The sequence below is a fragment of the Chlamydotis macqueenii genome, chromosome 3 (genome assembly GCF_036417535.1).
Source record: "Chlamydotis macqueenii isolate bChlMac1 chromosome 3, bChlMac1.mat, whole genome shotgun sequence".
Taxonomy (NCBI): domain Eukaryota; kingdom Metazoa; phylum Chordata; class Aves; order Otidiformes; family Otididae; genus Chlamydotis; species Chlamydotis macqueenii.
The window spans coordinates 32966277-32989775 of record NC_141558.1 but is presented as its reverse complement, the minus strand read 5'-3'; the positions used below and the strand labels follow the sequence as shown (position 1 = coordinate 32989775).

At 36.0% G+C, this 23499-nt stretch overlaps 1 protein-coding gene across 34 annotated transcripts in view; it reads right to left on the bottom strand.

Moving 5' to 3' along the window:
• RIMS1 (regulating synaptic membrane exocytosis 1) overlaps positions 1 to 23499 on the bottom strand; it is a 338013-nt gene that overhangs the window by 72766 nt on the left and 241748 nt on the right. For 14 of the 34 annotated variants that reach the window (XM_086745687.1, XM_086745652.1, XM_086745661.1 and 11 more), the window contains 2 exons: positions 18389 to 18418; positions 8983 to 9095 (listed from right to left, as the gene is read on the bottom strand). The exons of 10 other annotated variants lie outside the window; for them this stretch is intronic. In XM_086745687.1, coding sequence (XP_086601813.1) covers positions 8983 to 9095; positions 18389 to 18418 — 143 coding nt within the window. The remainder of the gene's footprint in view (positions 1 to 8982; positions 9096 to 18388; positions 18419 to 23499) is intronic. 10 more of the 34 variants (XM_086745655.1, XM_086745664.1, XM_086745662.1 and 7 more) reach the window with 1 other exon arrangement.

Sequence of the window (23499 nt, the reverse complement as noted above, 5' to 3'; positions counted from 1 at the left end):
CACAAAATTAAAACCCACTATCATTAGAGAACAAGATATCCTTGGCTGGGAAGTGACTAAACCAGTGATATACTTCCCAGGGCGTATTATGGGAAAACGATTAACACGTGGGAACACTAGGTAGTCTTTGACATGACACTCTAGAGAGTTCATTTTCTGGATTTGTGCTCTGTAAAATTGCAAGTCATAGCAGTTTATTTATGAATGATAACCTAAGCTGTGTCAGTCTGTGAATATCCCCAGCTCAACTAGGCACTAGGGTTGCAGGCTGAGTCAGTCGGCAAATGTCACGACTTAACTTTAAAAGCCTGGTAAATACAAGCTTGGTTTGTACAGATTCATGTATCATGCCTCCTGTTCTCAAGCCAGGTTTACCTTCCATTGCTCTTGTGGCTTCCAGCAACTATGTTTGAGGTCTCCACAGCACACTTGGAAACCTCTTGGTAAAACATCTAAGATAAGATGAGGAAGCTAACGGGAGCAGAGTAGGGGAGGGAATAAAGAGGATACTAAACATTGACTGTAAATACAGAAATCTGTAAGAGAAATGTGGATTATACACACGTAGTGTCCCAGTGTGTGTTTCGGGGTTACTCACACCTCCAGGACAGCATATACCAAGGTGAAAAATGCAAATCAATTTATCAATAAAAACCCGGGGGTTTGATCTGAGGAATGTGCATTGAGGAAACTCTTAGCAATACCCTGTGTGAGGCTTGCACTGGCTGACTGAATAAAAACATCTGCAAGACAAAAAGCTCTGGTTTACTAAAAGTAAATTTTCAGCTTCAAATACTAAATGAAACTCCACATACGATTTCAGAATAGCTTGGAGCGTGATGACTTTTGAGCTCAAATAACATGTCTAACAGGCACTGACATGGAAACAGATGCAGCAGAACTCTGATTTAATAAAGCAGGTAACATAGAGAACTCAAGAACTCCAATATTTAAAAACATTTTCAACTACAGAAAGAATTTATTTGGAGATTCTCTTCCCACGTGTGACTTATCTGAATATAAATGACCAATGAGGCTAAGGGGAGACTATGCTAAAATGTTTAGTCAGATCTCCTTTTGGAAATGGCTTATAGAGTCTGTTAAACAATTTTACTGCTTGCTCTCTTTCAGACTGCAAAATGAACCTCTCCAAAACAGAAATACAAAGCACACTAATTCCTGTCAGCTCTGTTTCATAATAATGGAACATTTACGTTTCTTTACATGACATATTTTTCTTCTAAAGTGTAAAAAAAAAAATCAAAGCAAAAATAACATCTACAAAAACTTTTTATTCAGGCTAAATATAAATGTTCAGAGGCTGGAAAACTAGTGGTTAATTTTTTCCAGTTTAAGTTCAACTGCCTCACCCCTGAGCCAGTCTTGATATTTTATGCAAAATTCCCACAGAATTCCTAATGAATCGTTTAAGCTTTCCTAAAATGAGGCATCTAAAAACATGAAAAGCAACTGAACACATGGAATGTTCCCGCTTTCCGTTGAGCTAAATAGAATTGCAATCTGCAAAAGAAATCATGATGCTACTAAATAAGAAAATTTCTGTTGATTTCAGTGAAACAAGGATTCACCCTTCTTATATATTTAAACTATATCTAGAAACCATTCCTTCACAAGTGAGGTTTTAAAAATACTTTGTTTAAAATATAACCATGCAATCTATCTCAAATACATGGGTTTCTACACATGGTAACAGAATGTCTCAGAAATATCTCCATATTTTATTTGTATTTACTGAAGAGAATCTGACTTCCCTCCTCTGTCCTTATGATGTCTAGTTACTTTTCTTCCTCACCAAAAAGTCCACACCCTTGGGTTAAGAGTACACACAGTGAATTTAGAATGGTAGGAGAAGATTCATGCGGTGCCTGAGTAAGCGTGAGATGCTGTTAGAGAAGGCTGACACAATCTGAGCTCTGCCATCAAGGGAAATATCAAGTCCAGATACAGTGACTTCCTTCGCCCTGCTGGAAGTTTTTCTTCTTCTTAAGTGCTGAGGGAGGTACAGGCTGCTGGCCTTTCTCCCAAGCCACACCTGAATCTAGCTGTCTGTTTAGCACTCAATTTATTATTCAACTGCAGAATAACAAAGTTGAACACAGTGGACTCTATATGCCATGTGGGGCAGCAGAAGATCCTCCATGTCACTCATATTGAATTTGCTCCACCTTTCACAGGCTACCTACATGGGCTGGCAAACATGGGGAAGAGAGAGAAAGCATCAAGCATGGTTGTCCAGCTTAGTGGTTAGGGTACTGGGAAAGAAGTCAGAAGTCCCAGCTCGTGTATCAGTGACTCTTTAGGGATGCAGCCTCATTGAATGACTGTTCAGGATCAATATAAAACCATTTATTGCTGCAGGGTCTTCAGTCCAGGCATCATCCCCGCTAAGCGGGGGCCATGTAGATATTCTCATCCTGTCTTGCTCTTTATAGTCCAGCAGTCTGTACAAAACTGAATTCCTTTGTAAATATCAGACTGGCTTAACAGCCAGTCTTCCATACGTTGGTAAACAGAGAATTTTATGTTGAGATGGGAGATAAAGAAAAACCCGAATCCATGTCTTCTACTTGTCTTGGTATTACAATCACAGAGCTCCCCTTCCTAAACGAGATTTTCATGGCATGGTTGAGCTTTTACTACCCCTTTATACAGCCAGGGCTGGGATTTCCCAGAAAGTGTAAACTCTTCCCCTCACAGAAATAGAGATCAGCACAAGAAGTGGTGATGCTGAAAGTTACTACTGGGTACTACAGCGCTTACATTTTAGTACTACTTCTTCCAGATTTAGTTCTTCCTTCCTATAGCTGCTGTTTCTGCTGAATTCAGTGTCCTCTACAGGAGGCATACAACTTCTACTTTTTCCTACTGCCTTTTCAGTACAATCTGATTAATCAGTCATCCCAGCTAACAGATTAACAAAATTGAAAGCAATTTGGAAGTTATCCTTTCTTCCCTAAGATACACACAGAAGTAAATAGTACTCTTTCATAAAGCAGTGATAATTAAAAGAAAAATATTTTACTGTTGCAATACACCTGAACTTATCATTCAGAAAAAATGTCATGAGCAAAGATTCACTTATTTGCTATCTACAATAAAGCAATCCTTGCAGGTTTCCAACTGGACTCAAAAGTGATATGATACAGTCCTGCTCATCTAGAAAACTGCTGCTCTTCATAACTCTGCATGTTTGTAAAAGATTTATATTTAAATATTATATAATTTTGAAGCTTCAAAATGAAGTGAATTTTCAGTGCAATCACTTGTATTTCAACTCTATATCTCACAGAGTTAAAGCTTACATAACATTTCTATTTTGAGGTGCACTGTTTATCATGTTAGGAGAGTTGCTGAAGTTTGTAGCAACTTTGATAACGATTACTAAAGTCTAGGCTTTTAAACACTAATAGCAGCTAGCTCCAAATGCCCAAACTATCTGCACTGTCTGCTTCTGCATTACAAAGACAGAAGTTTTTTCAATATAACTATTTGAAATACAGACAGCTGAAATGCAATTCTGCCACTCACTTTACCACCTATGGAGCTGCTGCTTCTTCTACGCCAGCAAAAGGAGAAAAAAGGAGTATGATGAACTGCAGACGTATTAACATCAATGGAAAGAGCATAGATGTAAATCAAAAGAGTGTACTTCATTAATACTTGTACAGTTCCTCAATAATTAACAATTTTGGAAATTTTACTGATTATAAGGCACATTTTAGAAGTAATTTAATAGTCCATTATAATTACATTATCTTCCATATTAATAAGTATTTTAATTTCTAGATTTATCTCCTAAAACCATGGAGAATACAATAGTTCAGAGCTTTGAAAACTGAAGGAGTGTCCCCTCCTCCTTTGAGTAAAAAAAAAAAGCCTCAGGTGACTAGCCTCAGAAAAGATATGCCTCATTAATTGCTTAAAAAGAGGAAAGTAAATGAGAAAATTAAATAGGAGTTAAAATGAGGAAAGAGGAATTCAGACCAGAAGAATTAAGGATTAGATTAATCCAGGGCCTTATGTAAGCCTTGAGATCACAGCTACCTTTTGAGGGACCTTACTCTAACAAGGAATTTTGTCAGGACGTTGAATCATGCACAAAGCACCTTGAGTTTTACCACCCCTCACACAGGGTTCCTCCACATGCTACTGAGCTTCACAGCCCAGTAGTCAGCACCTTAGTGTGGCCAGGTCTCATCTCTGACTCCTACCAGCATCTGGGTCTGTGTCTTAGGAACAGCTCACATGGTGGTTCAGAGCCCAGTAAGCACCAGTGATGCTAAGTAACTCTTCCCATAACTGTATTCAACTCAGTCACTGCAAACACCACTCAATTTGTTAACAGGGAACAGTAAAAATGAGCAAGTCAGATGACTGGAAAACTGCAGTGAAGCCCAGGAGTTGAATGAATGGACCTCAGTGAATTTTGTGAAACCTTACCAGTACTGCAGTGACTGTCATATCAATATGATATATAGTAAACACTTTTTTTCTTGAAAGTGGATGAAGTGAGATCAAAAGAAGATAATCATCACATCAATGTCCAAGAGCATTTTCTACACATAGCTCTAAGTGCCTTCCCATAAAACTTAACACAATCAGCCTCCTATCATCCTGAGCCTCCTATCCAGCCCTTCCTTGTAGACATTAAAATGCCATGATTACACTTAGGTTAAATGCTTTTCAATCACTTACAGTCTTAATTGAGTCGGTAGTGCATCTAAATGTAGAGTGATGTCCTTTTAAGTATGTACTACAGTGCTCTGATCAGTAACTCTCTTGAATAAACAGACTTTAAAAAAAAAAAAGTGTTGTACATTCTCTGGAAAGCTGGAGTATGGTGTTTGCGTTCTGTGTGTGGCATCTAGAAAAAAAACTTACTGTCTTTTGAATTAAGAACCTAAATAAGATATACAGTCATCTGTATCTACGCAAATCCGCAATTATGCTACCAAAGTGTTTTGATTCTCTCAAACACTGAAACAGCACAAATACGTGCATACTAGCCACTACAGCCTTACCAATATACAAAAAAGAAGGCTGACAGATGTTTAAAGCTCTTCTTTAAACCCTTTTGCCAAATCCACAGACAGTTTGTGGTTTGTTTGTTTTGGGTTTTTTTATTTGTTTGTTTGTTTGTTTGCTTTCCAATTTTAACTGTTTCACATAAATTATGGAGTATTTACAATGGAACTGAAGGAAATAAGGATGTGAACTCTGTGAAAGTCTCAAAACTAAATTAGAGTGGAACAGCCATCAAGCCCTATACAAATGCTGTGGAGCAGTTACCTATTCCAAATCCATTAATGGATGTTTAAAACATAGATATTTAAAAATGCTCACACATCAATGGTATGATGCATGCTTGAAAAAACAGTGCTTGCTTACTGAGACTAGAAGATTGAGAAATTGAGGGGAAGAAATTACAGAAATGGAAGAAATGCACCAGAAAATTACAAAGGTCACGTACAACACCTCTGAAAAGAAGGGCTTGTTTCAATATAAGAGAAAATACATTTAAATTGAAGGAATTATTTTTGCATATACATAATTAGCTATTGCAAAGGTGATCTGATCCATACTGAAGGACAATTTTTGAAAGGTTTAGAGAATGTTATGTGTAATAAAAAAGCATATTTGCAAGTGCTAAAATAGTGGAAGAATCAAATCTATGTAAATTGACTGCTCCGAAAAGCAGAAGTGAGTATCTTCTCAATGTGCAGCACAGCATAATTTCTTTACTAAACACAAATACCTATTTTGTGAAGCAGTGGGCAAACACTGCTCCTTGGGAAGGAAAGAAGCATTTCTGTGAAAAACAGACAAACTCTACTTGCAACTGCCATTTCCTTAACAGCTATTTAATATTTCTTTCTCACTATTCCAAAATATCTATTAGACCACTGCGCATTTTTTTCTTCTTTATTTAAAGTAAGTCTTGCTCCTGCAGCTTTCAAAGACTTTTCACAGATTTTGGCAAGAGAAATTAGGTATAATTAGAAATCTTTAGAAGTCTCAGTCATTAGCTTTACTGCACCACCTGATATGACTTACTACATTTTCATCAAAGCTGTCTAAATATTCATCTGTCTGGTTTATTTTCTTGACTTTCAGCATCTTCTGAGGGTAGAGAAAGACAGTAGCCCAAGGTTTGCCTTACTAACATTTTTAAAGTGATAACTATCACATAGTGATATGAAGCAAACAGGTACATCATTGAATATAGTACAAAGTGTTAGAATGTGCTAAGATAATTTTCTCAGCCTTAAACATTTATTATGGAGTTCTAGACAGACTGTCCTATCTAGGACTACACCATTATCATGTACAAAACACAGGAAAAGTTAAAGATTTTTGGATTTAAATTCCAGGACAACTAATTCATTTTCCTTACTACTGTTTTAGCATGGGAAGGAGTACATGTCAGTCAGAACACTGGATACTCCAAAAATATTTTTCATATAATAGTGGACAGAGAATTTGCTTCCTCAAAGTTATGATCATCTTTAAAAAATAATTCCAAATAAAACAATTTTCAACAGAGTTCTTTACATCTAGCACTTATCATGCTGATGAGCATTTAGCACTCATCATGCTGAAAATTTTTTACAGTGAGGGTACAAAGGCCAGATTGGATGGGGCTCTGAGCAAATTGGAGATGTCTCAGCTCCTTGCAGGGAGGTTGGATTAGATGAGCTTTAAAGGTCCCTTCCAACCCAAACTAGTCTATGATTCCATACATTTAAAAACTAAAGAGAATACTAGAAAACTCTAGGTGCTAGAGAATAACAGAAATTTGTAACATTGCAGGTTTATGTTTTCCAACAACTTCTTAACCGTACATTGAACCTACATTAACCCAATTAAAAAAAAAAAAATTGTGGAGCAAAAATAACACTTATGATAAATACTAAAGAGAGTCAGGATTAATAAATATGTTTCATAATGAAAAAAATACAAATATTTGAATCAATCTGTAAGTACAGTTAATTCAAATCAGTAAACTGATCTTTGACTATGCACAAAAGTATATGTTTGGTCATCCTGGCCAAAGCCTCAGATTGCACTTTACCTTTCTCTTCTGCAAACTTTATCAAACCCATTTTTACTACTTCTTTAACATGTTAACCGGTTGGGAAGTACCACAGAGACACATTGCATCTCACCCTCTGGTCATGAGTTGACCTCTTGTGAAGGTAAAGGCAAACCCAAATATAATGAGCTGTTCTAACTACTATACAAATTCTGGCTTCTGAGAGAGAACCTCATTGGAAATTTTCATCCCAATTTTGGTTGTTTTTTTTTTTTAATAGCACTGATATCACACAATTTGGCAATTGAGAACCTAAAGCCTTGTTTCTCGTATTTCACTTCCCTTTGAGAACTGTTTCATTTAAGTTCTGTGTTCACAGTGAGGCAGTGTCAAAAAAGAAACATCGTTATTGAAGTTGTCTCCATATTTAAACGCAACGAGATCTTGAACAAATCTTTCAAATCTGTTAGATATTACAAGTTAGATGCCCATTTGCCTATTTACCCATTCCTAAGTAAATTTTTTATTTTGATTCTGCTGAGTACCTTACTTATCCCTAATTTTAACCTGTGCCTCTAGGAGCATGCATCAGTTCTGTGGAACAGAGTGAAGTGGCCCTGGAGGGGCAGGGACAGAAAGTCTGGTGCCTGCACTGGGACAATAAACGCCAGGAGCATTCTGATGTCTGCAGTTGTGGAGAGTTTGACAATGTTTGCTGTTTTCTGTATTCACAAATTGAAAGTTCATCTCTTCTAAAATATAGAAATAAAAATACAAGCATTTAGTTCTTATTGATGTGAAGAAAGTTTTTGAAATGTGGCTCTTGAAGCACAGAAGTCTAAATTTATAAAAACTGTGATTTTCTTCCAGCTACTGTTATCTTGAGACCTTATTCTTAATGCAAACCGTTGCTATGTGTCTTTGAATTTTTTACTTTTACATTCACACTGCCATCCCGTGGTCACTCGTTGAAAGCACATAACACCCATGGCACTGGAAGAAGAGAACCACAGGAATGCTTCTCCCACTACTGAGTTACCCTTAGTATTGTTCCTGTCCTTTGCCTACACCAACACAGTGCTGTATCTCTAAAAGGAAACATAGAATCTGACTCAACATTTCCTTCCTGACTTCTGCAAACATTCCCCTTCCGTTAGGCATCACAAGGCAAAACATCTTTAGCAGAAAGTTTGGCTCCAGCCTCTCACAGCAGGATTTGTAAGTGGCCGTGCAAATGTGTAAGATGTTTTCAGCAGTTTGCTCAGAAGCCTACACAGTTTTAAACTTACAAGGTTGTGGGATATAACTTTAGCATTATCAAGGAAAAATAAGTCCCTCTATGTAACTTCATTACTGTAGTTTCATGTACACCTAGTTATCAGAGGAAGACTTTAAACTTTTGTAAGAAAAGGAGATCAAAGTAATCAGTATGTATTTGAAGAAAGGAAACAGTTTATCTGTGACATTACCAGGATGCAAAAAATTATAAAGACATGAGAACAGCTGCATGGGGTTGGATCTAATTCTGTCTAGCTCTCCACATGTCAGACAACAGCAAAGGTGTAGAGAAAAACAAAAGAGTAGCGCCATGATACAATGACACTTCTATAGCCCATTATTCCAGCCTACAGGGATTTGGAAGCCAGGGACTTCCTAAGCTAGAGGTGACGTTGAAGGATCTTTCTTCCCTGGATTGGTTTTGAAGTGTTCTGCTTTTTGCAGATTAATTTTAGGTGACATCAAAGACTAAGTCTAATGCACATCAGATGGGAGTAAAAATGATGTTAAAAAGCTATTACTCAAAGACATTTCTATCAGGCTTTATAATACAGTACTCTTGAGAGTTTTATAATATTAAAAAAAAAACCCCACAGGTTTATGCCTTCAATTTTCAAGCCAAAGCATTATTTCAATACTACTGACTTTACCTTGGTATATTGCTCACGCTCATGTTCTTGGCTAGAACCAGACCCTGATGTCTGATTATAACGATGCACTTTCATTTTCATCTGTCTTGTTCGCTCCTCCACTACTAAGCTTGCTGCAAAAACACACAATGAAAATCAATTAAAAATAGCGAAAACTTTTTTGAAAAACAAATGGTTTAGCAACAATTTTAGCTTATTTCCATCTCAACGAAACAAAGAAATGTACAAACATGTAGGTAGAACAAGCAGGGTGTAAACACAGAACAAGGGAACACTAATGTCAAGAAATCAACCACTTCCATTGCAAGAGTCTTTACCTGAAAATGGGAAGACATCCCAATTTCCTACACATAATCAAGCTGGTGCAACATGTATGAAAAGAGTAAAAGAATTTAGGTGATAGGCTGAATTGTAAACCTGTGAAGTATTTAGGGGATATAAATCCATGATCATCTAACCATGTATTTGCTTAAATGTAGAAAATATTACAGTAGCATTCTAAGAATTAATACATTAAAGATAAATTTTAATACCTGCTTAAAGTAATTAACTCCTACTACTATTTTAAAACATAACTACCTACCATAACTAAACATTATTGGAGAGGAATAATTTCTCCATTCAATCAGTAATTTTCTAGTAATATATATTTTTTTACAAGTAGTCCTTTAAAAGCACTACTTTGCTCTCTAATGTCCACTTCTGTCTCAAAGAAATTATTTGTTCTTGTGTTTTCAATTTTCTATGACAGCTTGTTTCAAAAAAGAAATAAAATCTTAAACTTTCAAGAAGTCGTGGAGCTATAAAGACCATCATCTTCAATTTGAACAAGCTGTGGCAATCGATACTGGCTGTGCTTGCCACAGGAAGATGACCCTGCACTAACAGCAAGAGCAGTGTGAAAGCCCGCGGGCTAAAGCTTCCTTCAAGTAAGTTAACCTTTGTGGTAGCAGATAATTTTCAGAGGGAACTACGTATTCTGCCATTCTTAAACTTAGTAGCACTACAAAAGCAAAAGGAATACCAATAAAACCCAAACCTTGCAAACTGGGACTTTGTAACAGTTCTAGAACTAAACCCAAATATTCATCAGTAACTATTCTAAATCACAGGAGCACTCACTATGTTCATCTTTTTTTTAAACGTTATGACATCCCAGAACAACATCATCTTTTAGTTGTAATTTTTTGGTGTGGTTACAAATTCAAGACCAGTGTTTTACTCAGGAAAACCTCCGCAAAAACCTGCTGCTGCTTTATAGGACTCTCTTCTAAACTATTAGTTTTAAAAGTCAAGATTTTTGTGAACAGCCCCTCCCCAGACCAGCAACAGGAGAGAGACACCAATTTAGAAGTTGCATGGAACCCATTTTCAATCACAAAACACAGAGAATTTTAAAATAGTGTAAAATAAGTATGCTATCAAGTTTAAAGAACTGTATTATCAATTAAGAGGTAACGAAGTTCTCATATGTGGGTTTTATGCTGTTAGTTAACTGTGGGACTCTTTACACATCTATTTTTTTGTCTGTGCTTTGCAAGCACAAAAATAATAAAAAAAAAAAGCAGTACACTCAGGGTTGGATGTTTAAACTGTGTGCTACTGCACAAATCACGATTGTGCATTTGTGTACCATCTGTAATTTGCTTGTGGAAATGATGGAATGTCTGTGTGCTGGTTGGGTATGAAAAAATATACAAAGACAGCACTGTGAAAAATACATTCTTTTCATGTCCTCCTTTCACATTTCTTATTTAAAAATAGGAAAATTAAATACAGCAAGTTACATTAAAACTCTACTACAGCTACAAATTTAAGGCATGAAATAAAGTTATCATCGTAATCTTCAATCTCCCACACTCAGAGGGTCCAATCTAGGAAATTCTGCACATGCAGAATGTCACACTGGGCCCAGCAATTATTCCAGATGACTAATTATGCCGGTAAATGTGTACCTTAATTGTAATGAGTCCAGTTCCACCATCAGATATGCAGGCACAGCTCCAATTACTTCAATGGAAGTTGCATGGAGGTATCTGAAGGCAAAATTGAGCACTTTAGGTGAAATTTTTAAAGATGGCCTCTTATTTTAAAGGCAGATATAAAAGGATTAAGATATACCTATTAGTGACTGAAGTAAAAAGCTTAGATATCTTAATCCTATCATATATGCATGAAATAGATTGAGGATATAAAATCAGAGGGAAAATTGAGACCCCTTTAAAAATTTAGCCCTGTAGGTGTATGGTGCATGGATTACAGTTACTCTAAAAAATAATCCTTTCATTGTGTGATTTTTAGGTGCTTCATCCTGTCAACTGTACGTTACCCTAAATAATTTATATGAAATAATGTTACTCTTTACTACGTACGATACCTGAAAAGAATATTCTATTACATAATGAGGTGCTATTTTGGTGACTATACATGAAAAATTACTACAGTCAAGGTTGGGTAAATATTCAACCTTAACTCTGTAACTTTTGGTTTTTGTTATGTTTAAATCCTTAACTTTAATAATACACTTATGTTTTGATTTTCATTATTAGGTATCACTATATGAAATAACATGAGAACAATTAATGAGGACTGTGAAGTAAATCTAAATTCTCTAATGGAGAAATTTGGTTTTGTGCATGGAGTAAAATGTAATTTAGCACCATTCAGCTGTTAATGTATTTCTAAGGAAGCAACTGTGTGAAATGTACTTCTGCTCTAGAAAATACAACTGTGTTCTTTCCAGCTTTGTTTACCATGCACATCTGAATATATATTGTATCTAGCTCAATTCTGTGATGGAAAATTTCATCTGCCTTATAAGTAGTCTGGTATACTCTTCACATGTTAATCACAAAAAGCAGAAAAAAAAATATCTAACACAGGAGCAAAAACACATTGGCAGAAGCTGTAACAACCATAGGTAACACCACTATATGATCACATTACTTTCTTGGAACACAGCTGGTTACCACAGGTAATGAAATTTTGACAAACAATACTTCAAGAACTTAACCTGACTCTTTGAAAAATATAGATCTACTTTCTTTTAGGACATCAGTATTTACAGAGTGGTTTTCCTGGAGCTCTTGAGTAGTAATTTACAGATCAAAGCACTGTAATCTCAAGACCTCTAAATTCTACAGTGGCCCTAGAATTCAAAATACGGAGATCTACCATGAGTGTCACAATTTAGTGGTACAACTACCATCAATATCAGTTGTGTCAACATGTTACTCTCTTTGGTGTCAGAAGTCATGCTTCAATGAGCCTCTCTTCCAGAGCTGCTAATTCATACGCAAGATCAATCAGTGTAAGTAGTAATTGAAAGAAGAGAACTCATTGATCAGACTGCTTACACAGAGGGTGTAAGTTTAGAGCTAAAGCTTTTACTACTACTAAACCATGTGTAGTTGTACAACAATGATGTACATAAACAATCAAGCCATGCAAGAAAGAAAAGACAGACATACAAATGGAATCAAAATGTTATACTTCAATTCCATTAATATATTTAGAAACCAGTCTCATACTCCTGTAATCCCAGGTCTACTGGTCCGGCTGGGATGGAGGTAGTTTTCTTCACAGCAACCTGTATGGTGCTGAATTTTAGATTTGTGACTAAAACAGTGTTGATAACACACTGATGTTTTAGCATCTGATTGCACTGATGTGCATGCACAGCACCAAGGCCTCTGTTTTTCATGCTACTCCCACCCCCCAGCAAGTAAGCTGGAGATTGGGAGGGTAAACAGTCGGGACAGCTGACCCCAACTGACCAAAGGGATGTTCTACATCATGTGATGCCATCCTCAGCAATAAAACTGAGGGTAGTCTTTCCAAGGTAACTGTTGCTTAGAGACTGGCTGGGCACTGGTCCGCTGGTGGGAGGTGGTGAGTGATTGCCTTTGCTTCACTTGGTGGTGGGGTTTGCAGGTTTATTTTTTGCTTTTTCTTCACTTTTTCCCTTCACCTACTAAACTGTGTTTTTATCTTGGCTCATAAGTATTTACTCACTATCACTCTTCCAATTATCTTCCCATCTCACTGTGGAGCGTAGAGTGAGTAAATGGCTGGTGTGCTTAATTGATGGCTTGAGTCAACCCATGACACCAAGCAACCAAGAATTAACTGCTCAATGTATTTTTGAATGGTCTTCTATCAAACAAACAAAAGTCCACTTAGCTATTACTTAATTTATTATTCAACTCACTGTTAAGTCCCATCTGGCTTCCACTGTGAATAGGATTCAAAGGAAGAAGACATGGTCTATGAAGATTAAGACCACCTCCTATCCCATAAACTAACAGGTCCATCAGCTCCCTCCTGGGTCTCTTCCTCACACGTAATTCAAGAAACATCCTTCTTTAAGACTGTACACCCTGCGCTATAACTCATAACAGATCTTACAGGTTTCTAAATACGTTACATGCTAGAAGTACTACTAAACGTCTGGATTTCCAATCTTTGCAGGGGTGGTCATGGTACTAGTAGAATAATTTAACATATGCACATAACAAAAGAGGGGGTTTTTTACTCATAAAGTAATTCAAAAACTTGTTTATATTTCTTGGGATAAAAGAAGTTTTAATTAACATTAAAGGCAGTTCGTGGTACTTGTTTCCATCACAAGGAAAGTGGGAGTTTTTTTTATTGACAGCCTATAAAATACATGCTGTCCTTTGATTGCCTAAAATATTCAAGTCCATAATATGCTACTTAAAGGAGGTAGAGAATAAATTAAAGAAAATAGCTACAGATCTCATTTTCAGCCTGCAACCTATCCTCAAAGAAAATGAGGACAGGCTAACACTTGTTTTTTTCTTAAAGTAGATGGCCATTTCTTAATGTTTCTAAAGACACTCTGTTTACTAAGGATTTATGTACTAATCATACTCCTTTTAATATATCAGCACTATGGTAAGGTTTATAGAGTTACATCTGAGGGCATTAACTAGCTGACAGCCTCATCTTTGTTTCTATCCTCAGAAAACTGGTATGGGCTCATTTCAACTCCTATCTGCTGTTTAACTGATAGAGAAGTGAGACTTGGCTAGAACCCTAACTGTTCAGAATATGTGCTACCTTTTAATTATGTACAGAATAACAGAACCATAAGCAATATATTATATTAACTATAGTAACATACCAAATATAGTAGGGCAGATAAAGCTGGGGTTTTTTAAAAAATACTTTAATAGATAGACATAATGTACTATATGGCATTACTGAAGTAATTTTAAGGTTTTAAGTGCCCTATTTAAAGTTTGAAAGGGGGGACGAAACCATATTTTATTTGCAAAATTTCTTAAATGGCATGATGCTATAAAGACCTATTAAGCTGATAGCATAATGTATGAAACATATGTGGGCTCATTTAAATAAGGATTGCACCACAGGCAGCCATACTGAACTAGCAAGGAACAGTGAAAATGCTATAGCTGCCTTTCTAGTTCTAGTTTTTAATTCCTGAGCTTAACTGTTTTGGTATCTGCCTCTTTCACATTACAATAAAGACTGTAGACTTCAGAAAGCTGTGAATCCCGACAATAAATAAATCTAAATAGAATCCACTCATAATTTGAAAAAAAAAAATTAGAATTGTTTTAGCATTGAAACTACCTGTTGTATAGCAGTGATATTACCAAATTCCAAGGAAAACCACTTTGACCCAAACCTGAACTTCTATACATGCTACACATGTATCTCCGAAGTGGAAACTTGTTGCTATCTAGCAAATAATAAAGCAAGAAAAGAGAAGTGAAATTTTGTCATATAATGAAAATAAGCCTTTATGCTCACAAAAAAAAAAAAAAGAAGAAGAACAAATTCTTAAATGCCATATAAAGATAAAAAATAAACATGGAAACTGGAAGATAGTCAATTTACCTAAGGTAAATGGATTCTGGTATTTTAGCAAGACTGTTACTCCAAGCATACTGTTGGTGAAAAAAATTCAGAGAGAAGTAATGAGAATTATATGAAGTCCATGATGTGGTCTTGCAGAAAGAGATCTGGGGAATGATTAAAAAGAAGGGACACATGTGGCTTGATCGGGGTCCACAATTATTTACATGTAGGAAGATTTCTAACAGTAGAAGGCTCTTCAATTTAGCAGATACAGGTATAATAATGCCCAGTCACTAACAAGATAGGTAAAGTCAGATAAGTAATAAGACATGTTTTAAAAGTCAGGTGGTTAAGCACAGGAACAATTTTCCATTGCTTGCAGTCATTAAGTGAAAATACCTTTCTAAAAGGACATTCTTGCTAAAACCCAAGTTTGGGCTTAATGCCAGAATGACTGGTGACATATACCTGGTCCATGATTAAAACTGATAAGAACATCATTTTTTTTTCCTAGACTATAGAAAATGTATGGATGGCTTAGCACTGGCTATACTATTTTCCGTAATGATGAAGTCTGCAACAAACACAGGATTTGCTCTTGAGGCACTTCATGTTTCTGTTCAAGATGGTCAAGACAGAAAGGAGGTGTAGGCAAACAGTACAATTTGGAAATCCTCCAAATCTTATCTGCACTATTAAATGTTGGAGTAAGCCATGTAACAAGAAGAAATTGGCATCAAGATTTCAGATAGCTGAAAGTCTTACCCGCAAAAATCACACATCCTTATGATGCAAACTTTAACGGAAATACTCTAAAATGACATAAAGACTCGCTTACACAAGGAAGCTACTGAAAAGGAAGCTGAAGAGAAAATTTATCTCATAAAAACTATTTTATAGTAACAGCACTTCTAGGGCACAAACGTCAAGTTCTGGCAGGACAACAGGGAACTGCACTTATCCCAGAAGCCAACAGAGATCTGACCTATTCCTCACTCTAGGTCTTCATAATACAAAGAAAACTGAACGACAAACAGCTACAGCTATAATGCAGTCTAAAGACATGCACCCTTAGTCTTTTTACACAGCAAAAGCCAGGGGCTTCACCTGTCTGTGTTGCTTAGTTGCTCTGTGGATAGGAATTGGGGGAGAGGGGGAAACAGTATCTGGTTTGAGAAAGTGAGAAGTGGAAGCTGAAGAAGAAACTAGGCAGATCCAATGGCCAGAACAAAGGCAAGAGAATAAAGCAGCAGTGAGATGTGGATGGGAGAATCCCCCAGTGCAGTGGGCAAGGGAAGTGAGAGGGCAGAGGAGCATTCACTGGAGAGCTGGCTGTGCAGCACAGGGGAGAGAACTCACACTGGTGTTGGAGCAGGATGAAGTGTTTAAAAAATAATAGAGTCTCCAAGTTACTTCTGTTCAGCCTTCAGGATGAGTTTTGCAGTATGCACACGTAAAATATCCCTGTGGTGGGTTTCATGACTTCAAAAAATCCATAGCAACCCCTACTAGGAAATTTTAAAATTATACAAACTTTTTAAATCATCAGCAGGTGAACGTTTTGAAAGATAAGGTTAGTAACACTAAAAGATCAATTTGTTGCTAAGATAAAGAACTTATTACCAGTTCTCTGCATATATGAATTCAAAAAGTACTTATTGGTAACATGCGGAGAGTGAGGGAGATGGGCTCTGAAGCCTGCTCTGCAGTCCTGGTCCCTGTACCTGACTAGCATGTGCTGTGGCTCCTTCAAGCTTGTGTGCATGGGTTTCCTTCCCATGGGTGCTGACACTGCTCTGGCCCTTCTCCCAAATCGGAATGGAGGCATGACCAAAGCACATACTCAGACTGCCATGCTGCGAAATGAGCTTGGATCCCCCAGTACACACAGAAGCACGGTGGCCACCTTGAATTAAATAACTCATTCCAGAAGGAAGATAAGCTAACATAAAAATCTGAAGTGGCTGACACAACACTCAAGTTTGTGAACTTGAAAGAGGCATAAACAACAAACTGCCATGATTGATTTGTATTGTTCTGTTTGAGAGAAAAAGAAATACTGAAGAGAGCAAAAATGACAGAAGTAATTTTTAAAATCAACCATTCTTGGCACTTCCTTAAGACATTTCATAGTACATTCTTAATTCTGAAAATACCCAGTAATTGCGAATACCTAGGTAAAATATTATTCCTTTTTCACCATTTTTTTAAACATGTATTGGTGTGGGTGTTGGAGTTCATAGCTAGTGGAACAGCTGCTGTATTTTTACCTAAGCAAGTATGAATGCATCAGTAGGATGCACTCCTTAAGAAAGTAAAAAAGCTGTAGTAGATATTCTGATTCAAGTTCAACTCATAATTTGGCTTTGACCCACCCAAGCCTGTATTCAGAACAGAATTTCCCAAAATCTGCAGGACTCAGGACTAAAGGTCAGAAAAGGTTAATCTGTGCTATTAATGTTCATGCAGCATACTATTTTGCTGTTAACATTAAAAGGGATTATTTCTTTCATTTTTTTTTTCTCCCCAAGCTTCATTCTGATTGAGATAACTCCTACTTTCAGTGAAAAGGGAAAAAAAAAAAAAAAAGGACTTCTCTGCAATCTTGCCTCAACAGGGACATGACAGACTAGACTTTTCACTTTGTGAGACAGCCTTCTCTGCTGTTTGAGCTCACTGATTCACTGGTAAGAGCACAGAGACTGAGAATTCATAGAAGGTGAGTGCTGATGTCTGTCCCTGGAAACCTGCCCTCCATCATGGGCACTCTTCTGAGTGTCAAGGGCTTGTCACACAAACAAAGCACAGTTAATTCTTCAGAATCTCTCTGCATATGAAGGCTAGTTTCCAGCCATCATCATCTTTAACTGTTCCTAAGCCCAGACCTACAAAACATAGAATCATAGAATAGTTTGGGTTGGAAAGGACCTTCAAAGGTCATCTAGTCCAACCCTCCTGCAAGAAGCAGGGACATCTCCAACTAGATCAGGTTGCTCAGAGCCCCATCCTACCTGGCCTTGGATGATTCCAGGGATGGGGCATCTTCCACCTCTGTAGGCTACCTGTTCCAGTGTTCTACAACCCTCATTGTAAAAAATTTTTTCCTAATATCTAATCCTAATATACCTCCCTCTATTTTAAAACCATTACTCCTTGTCCTACTGCAACAGGCCGTATTGAAGCATCCTTCACAGATGTCAAGAGCCATGGCTCCATCATTAGAAATGGGTGTTGTGCAGAGCTCAAGAAGCGCTTAGGTAACATCTCAGTCTTTCAGTGAAATTTAACTCAATCACGTGACTTCTGAGCCTTGTAAAATACCATGACTACTCCTGTTAAATCCAGCATATCGCATTTCAATAGAAAAATCAGAAGTCACAAGAGAAACCATTTTCAGATTCTAAAGAGGAGCATCAGACAGTATTTAGATATTTGAAAAACAACCTTCCCACCTGATAAACACTGTGAACTAAATACTATATACTGACATAAAATATACTGAGGAAAAAGCCAGTATTAACAGTTGCCAAACATTTGCAAAAATTACATAAATATTTACCTTTTGTGGAAGAGTTAAAAGTCTCTTGCTCTTCAATGAATTAAATGCACGGAATGATGGAAACAGAAAAAGAAATCAGCAAATTTAAAGTTAGATAAAGAAATGTGTTACATGTGACAATGGCATGTACAGTAGGCAGTACTCCAGCATATGTAAAAATAATGTAGAAAATTAAAATGATAAACCATGACAAATAATAAAGTCTATGACTTTTTCTTCAAAATTAACAATGAAGTTACTGAGATACAGATTGTGGACTCTAAGTATTCCGCTTGAGCAGTATTGTTGCACCTAAATTTATGGATGACATAAAAATCTTAAGTATCACTCTCAATCCTGAATCACATAGCCCTGGTTTAGATTCTCAAGCCTTCTCCGTGGCAGTGAGAGTTAATTTTCTATTAACTGAAATCTATAATACTCAATAACCACCGGACTAGTGAAAATTGGTCTTTAAGAAAAACATAAAAGATTATGAGGCTTGAACTCATTTGCAAGTTACTAATGGTGAGAAAAATACTCTCCAGAGTGAGTAAAGATTCCACAAGCTGCCTCAAAATATGCAGTGCTACCTAATAATTTCAAAATAAAACAAGAAATATGAAGACAAAACAAACAATGCTAAAAGACTAAAATCTAAAATTGCAATTACTTATTCTTTTTCTTTTGCCACTCAAGTTTTATAATGGACGGATCTGAAAAAATGTTTAAAGGGTTTAATCTTTTAAAATAAAAGGGTTTCATCTTTTATCATTACCCAAGCCATACTCTCACTACAATGACATTTCAATGATCAAGCACATAGACATAGAACAGTTTTCACTAGCTATTTTTTTTTTTAGGATCTTAAATTGGTTAAATATAAAAAGATACTTGCAACTCAAATATATTCTTTGACAACATACTGATTTTCTGTACAAAATTCTGATTCTTATTTTTAAAAGGAAACACTGGACATCAAAACTCTTCATTCCTCTATGATGTGACTACCATTACAGACTTGTACATATATGACACACATGAATTTTATACAAGTAATCACCATTCAGTACCTGTAGAATCTTCAACATAGCTTTCCCTCATGAAACAGCAGCACACATGCATACATGTACTTCACCCTGTGTACAAGCTACGTACAAAGCTTATGCAGCTTTTTCTAACGTGAGCTAAGATACAGCATTACTTAATACCTTTCTAAAGGTCATCGCATAAGGCCTATTGCCATAAACAGATGCCACTGGGAACACATACAACCACACTAGTTCAGTTATGTTTACAGATGCTCCTTACATGTAAATAGGCTGCTGATTATCACAAACCTGACTTTCATTATAGGACTTCTGAAACATGAAACCACATTGTTGAGGCTATGAAAAAGAAACCATGCTGTGAAGAGCCAAATGAAGCAGATACAGGGAGAAAGATCTGTTTTGCATGAATTAGCTCTTGCTAGTTCATAAATTTCAACAGTACACAGTACGTTTTTTCTTATTCACTTGCTGGATTTCCTAATATTATCCCTAATGTTATCTACTGCAGCTAAAAAGGAGTGTAGGGAAATGTTACATATCTTCAGGCTGTATTAATTTCCTTGATCAATGCAATTATTAACCATTATACAAAACAGTAGAGACTTACTCTCAAATTCTATTAAAGCAACAATTCCTGTGACGTTTGATAGTTGCAATGACAGCAGACGAACTGAGTAAAGATTGCAGAAATATGCTTTATACAAAAGTATCGTTTAAAAACCATGCAACTACATAACCAAGTTGTTATAGAAACAGTTGAAAAGCAAAGTCAACACAGAATTGCCGCCCCTTTTAAGGATTCGCACAGTTCCATTCAAACATGATACTAAAAAAAAAAAAAACATCAATGAAAATCTCTTACAGGTCGGCACAAGATGACATACTGAGAACACAGCACTGTCCTTACCGTAGCTTACAATTTCACTGCTTTATTCATTGAGCCAAAACTATTAGGTCCTTTTATAAAAATACCAGTTAAAACAGAGAAATAAAAACCACTTCTTAAGTAGCATAAGTTAGGGTCATGACTACTAAATTATGACTTTTTGAAAACAGACACATCTATACCACACTAACTTTCAATATTCAAGCATCTCAAAACCCTTATTTGCTATAACAGCGCAGTGTGTCTTGCACTCTAGGAAATACTACTGATGGGGTTGCAAAGGAAAGAAATACAGCCATGTCTTCCTTCGATATCACTGGGATAGAAATAAAAATCACATTACCTAAAAATTACAGAAGCCTCCAATATTAACTGTAAGTGCTTTAAAAAATCTGCATGTACTGGAATTGCTAAAAATATTATTTAGTTTGAACTGTTCCGGTGAAAATGACTACCTAACTCCTCCACTCAAAAACTAGGCAAAGTTGCCATCTCCTTTAGAACATAATCACCAAGAAGTCTTTTCCTTTTTTATCGCTAGTCTGTATAATTATGCTGTTCTGAGGTTTAGTCCTTAAATTGGACTTTTTCATCTACATTTCAGTTTATTCTGTTCCTGATCAGTAGTACCAATTCCATTTCCATAATGGAATAGGGACCACTGCTTTGGTCTCTGTCAGAACTACTTCTATAAGATTTTTTTTTTCTTTTAAATAAAGTGTATCTACTAATAAAGACCTTGAAAATGTACCTTATTTCCTCACAAGTTGACTTTTTATGATTCTCAAATTGCTAACCAGAGTAGTAAGTAAGACAACAGTACCTGGTAGAGAGAAGGAAACCACTCTGGCTTTTTAGTTCTAAACTTGACAATGACAAAATGGAATGTCTGAGATGTAATGTCAGTCCTAGAAGAAGCCTTACCAGCATGGATATGATCATTTACAATTGAGAGCTAAAGATTAAGGATTGAGAGTAAAAATCCGATCTAAGATTAAGAGTTAAAATATCACTCTGCTTCTGGAGACGAAAATCCCTACCAGTCTCTCGTTCCTTCATTAACTCTCATGTGTTCCATAATGAGAGTTTTAAAGAGTAATAAAATTATTTTATGAAATTCTTCCATGCCTCCTGAATATGCAAACAGCAAATAAAAAAGCCCCTCTTGATATCCAGACATTCAATCTTTTTACAGCAATTACTGTAATTTGTAGAACAGACACAGATTCATAGATGGATATATTTAGATGTGTATTCAACCCTCCTGACACAACAGAAATTATATAAAGAAGTACTTTATTATAGAAATTATACGTTATGGTATATCATACAAGATTTCCCTGGAACATAGGATGTCAATACTGACCACCAAGAAGTAGATTTATTTATATATGAAGAAAATGCAAAGAATTTTGAAATGCTCCCTGTAACATTTGTATATTGCACTACATTTTGACATCATCTATATCCACAGTGACTGTGAATTTAAATAATTAAGGACACAACTCAGTTCCAAGTACAGTTAATGGAAATCTTTAACAGACCTCAATATGCTTTGGATTCAATCCTACATTAGGGTTAGATCACTTCTAGTCACTCCATTTGACCCTGATACTCATCCGCAAGCGATTAAAGAGGTGAAACTGATATTAAAATTTGATACTGTAAATCAGAGCAAATACTATGGTCTTGTAGCCTAACTGAATTTAATTTCTTAGAGTAGTATAAACTCTATACATATTATCATATTTATTTCAGAAGATACTGATAAAACCATTTAAAATATTTTATAAAATCTATCCAATTAAGTATTTCTCTGCAAATACATTCTCAGCTTGAACAAAGTGTTACACATGGGTAAAACCAGAAAACCTCCCCTTCAAAAGGACAAGTCAGTCATTTAAACAAAACCGAACTACAATGTAGAGAAGGAAATCTCTTTAGCCTTCATTTCCGTGTGCTGTAATACAGCCATATTGACATAGATGGTATGATATATAACAACAAAGTAAACTCTATGTCACATCCCGTTCGTACATTTTATACAGAAGACGCAAGCATATCAACCACAAGTGTAAATAAGAGTTCAGTGAAATAGCATTACTTTACAGATGTTCACAGTATCAACAACTTTCTAAACCTAGCTTTAGCCTTCTGCTCAACTTCAATTTTTTTCTTTTGTCTTCTGCATACATCCCATCTCTACTTATTTTCATGACTTTACATTCATTTTCAATGTCTTTAACAAAACACGAACTAGTATTTCATTCTCAATACACCGGTTATCAAGGACAGCAGAAAGGTGACAGATGAGTAACCAAAGGAAAACCAAATTCTGAAGTTGCAGAAAGAAATTTGAAATTCATTACTTACTACATTTCCCTAAAAATCTCTCAACTTACTAATATGCAGAAATAGAAGCTGTAAATGTAGTTTGTAACTAGTTTATAATCCAAACAGTCCTAGATTCACTACAAAACAAAAAAAGAGGACTCAAATATGAAGTTTAAAATGAATAAAGCTCACTTACATTAGTATATTAATAATTTAGAATAAAAGTGTGTATAAACCAAGAATACATTTTTCTGTGTGTTATTTGAAGGTGTAGTATGCCATCACAGCTCAAAGCCATATAATTAATGTAAGCTGACTGTATGTTAATGTAAGCCAAAATACAAAACTTTCCTATGGTAATCTATTGTAATAATAAGGTCACCGTTAGCAACATTATCCATTAAAGAAAGAGGTCTGCCAATAGTTGTATAAAACACTACAATATTTCATCATTAGAAGCATTTCTGTAATTTCAGCAAAGAAGAAAACCTTGTAGTACATGGCAATCTCAGTTGTTTCTTGTAGTCAATGAGAAAATAGGCTTCTTAAACACAGAAGAAAACCTGAATGTGCAAATATTACCCATTGTGCCATTTCCTTTTACCATAATAGCTTCATACTCTGTGTGCAGGGTGTTGCTAGAAAAGGAAACCATAATATTCACACTTATTTGGTATTAGTATGCAAAAAACACGTTTCACAACTATTAGGTCTGCATTGTCTTTTTCAGAAAAGAGCAGCACTCTTTGCCTGATCGGTTTATTTTAAAATAAAGAAAGAGCTGATGACCTGTGCTTTTGCATTTCCCATGGTGACTATTTTCATTCTTTAATCATTAAACTATGAACTCCAGAAGAAAA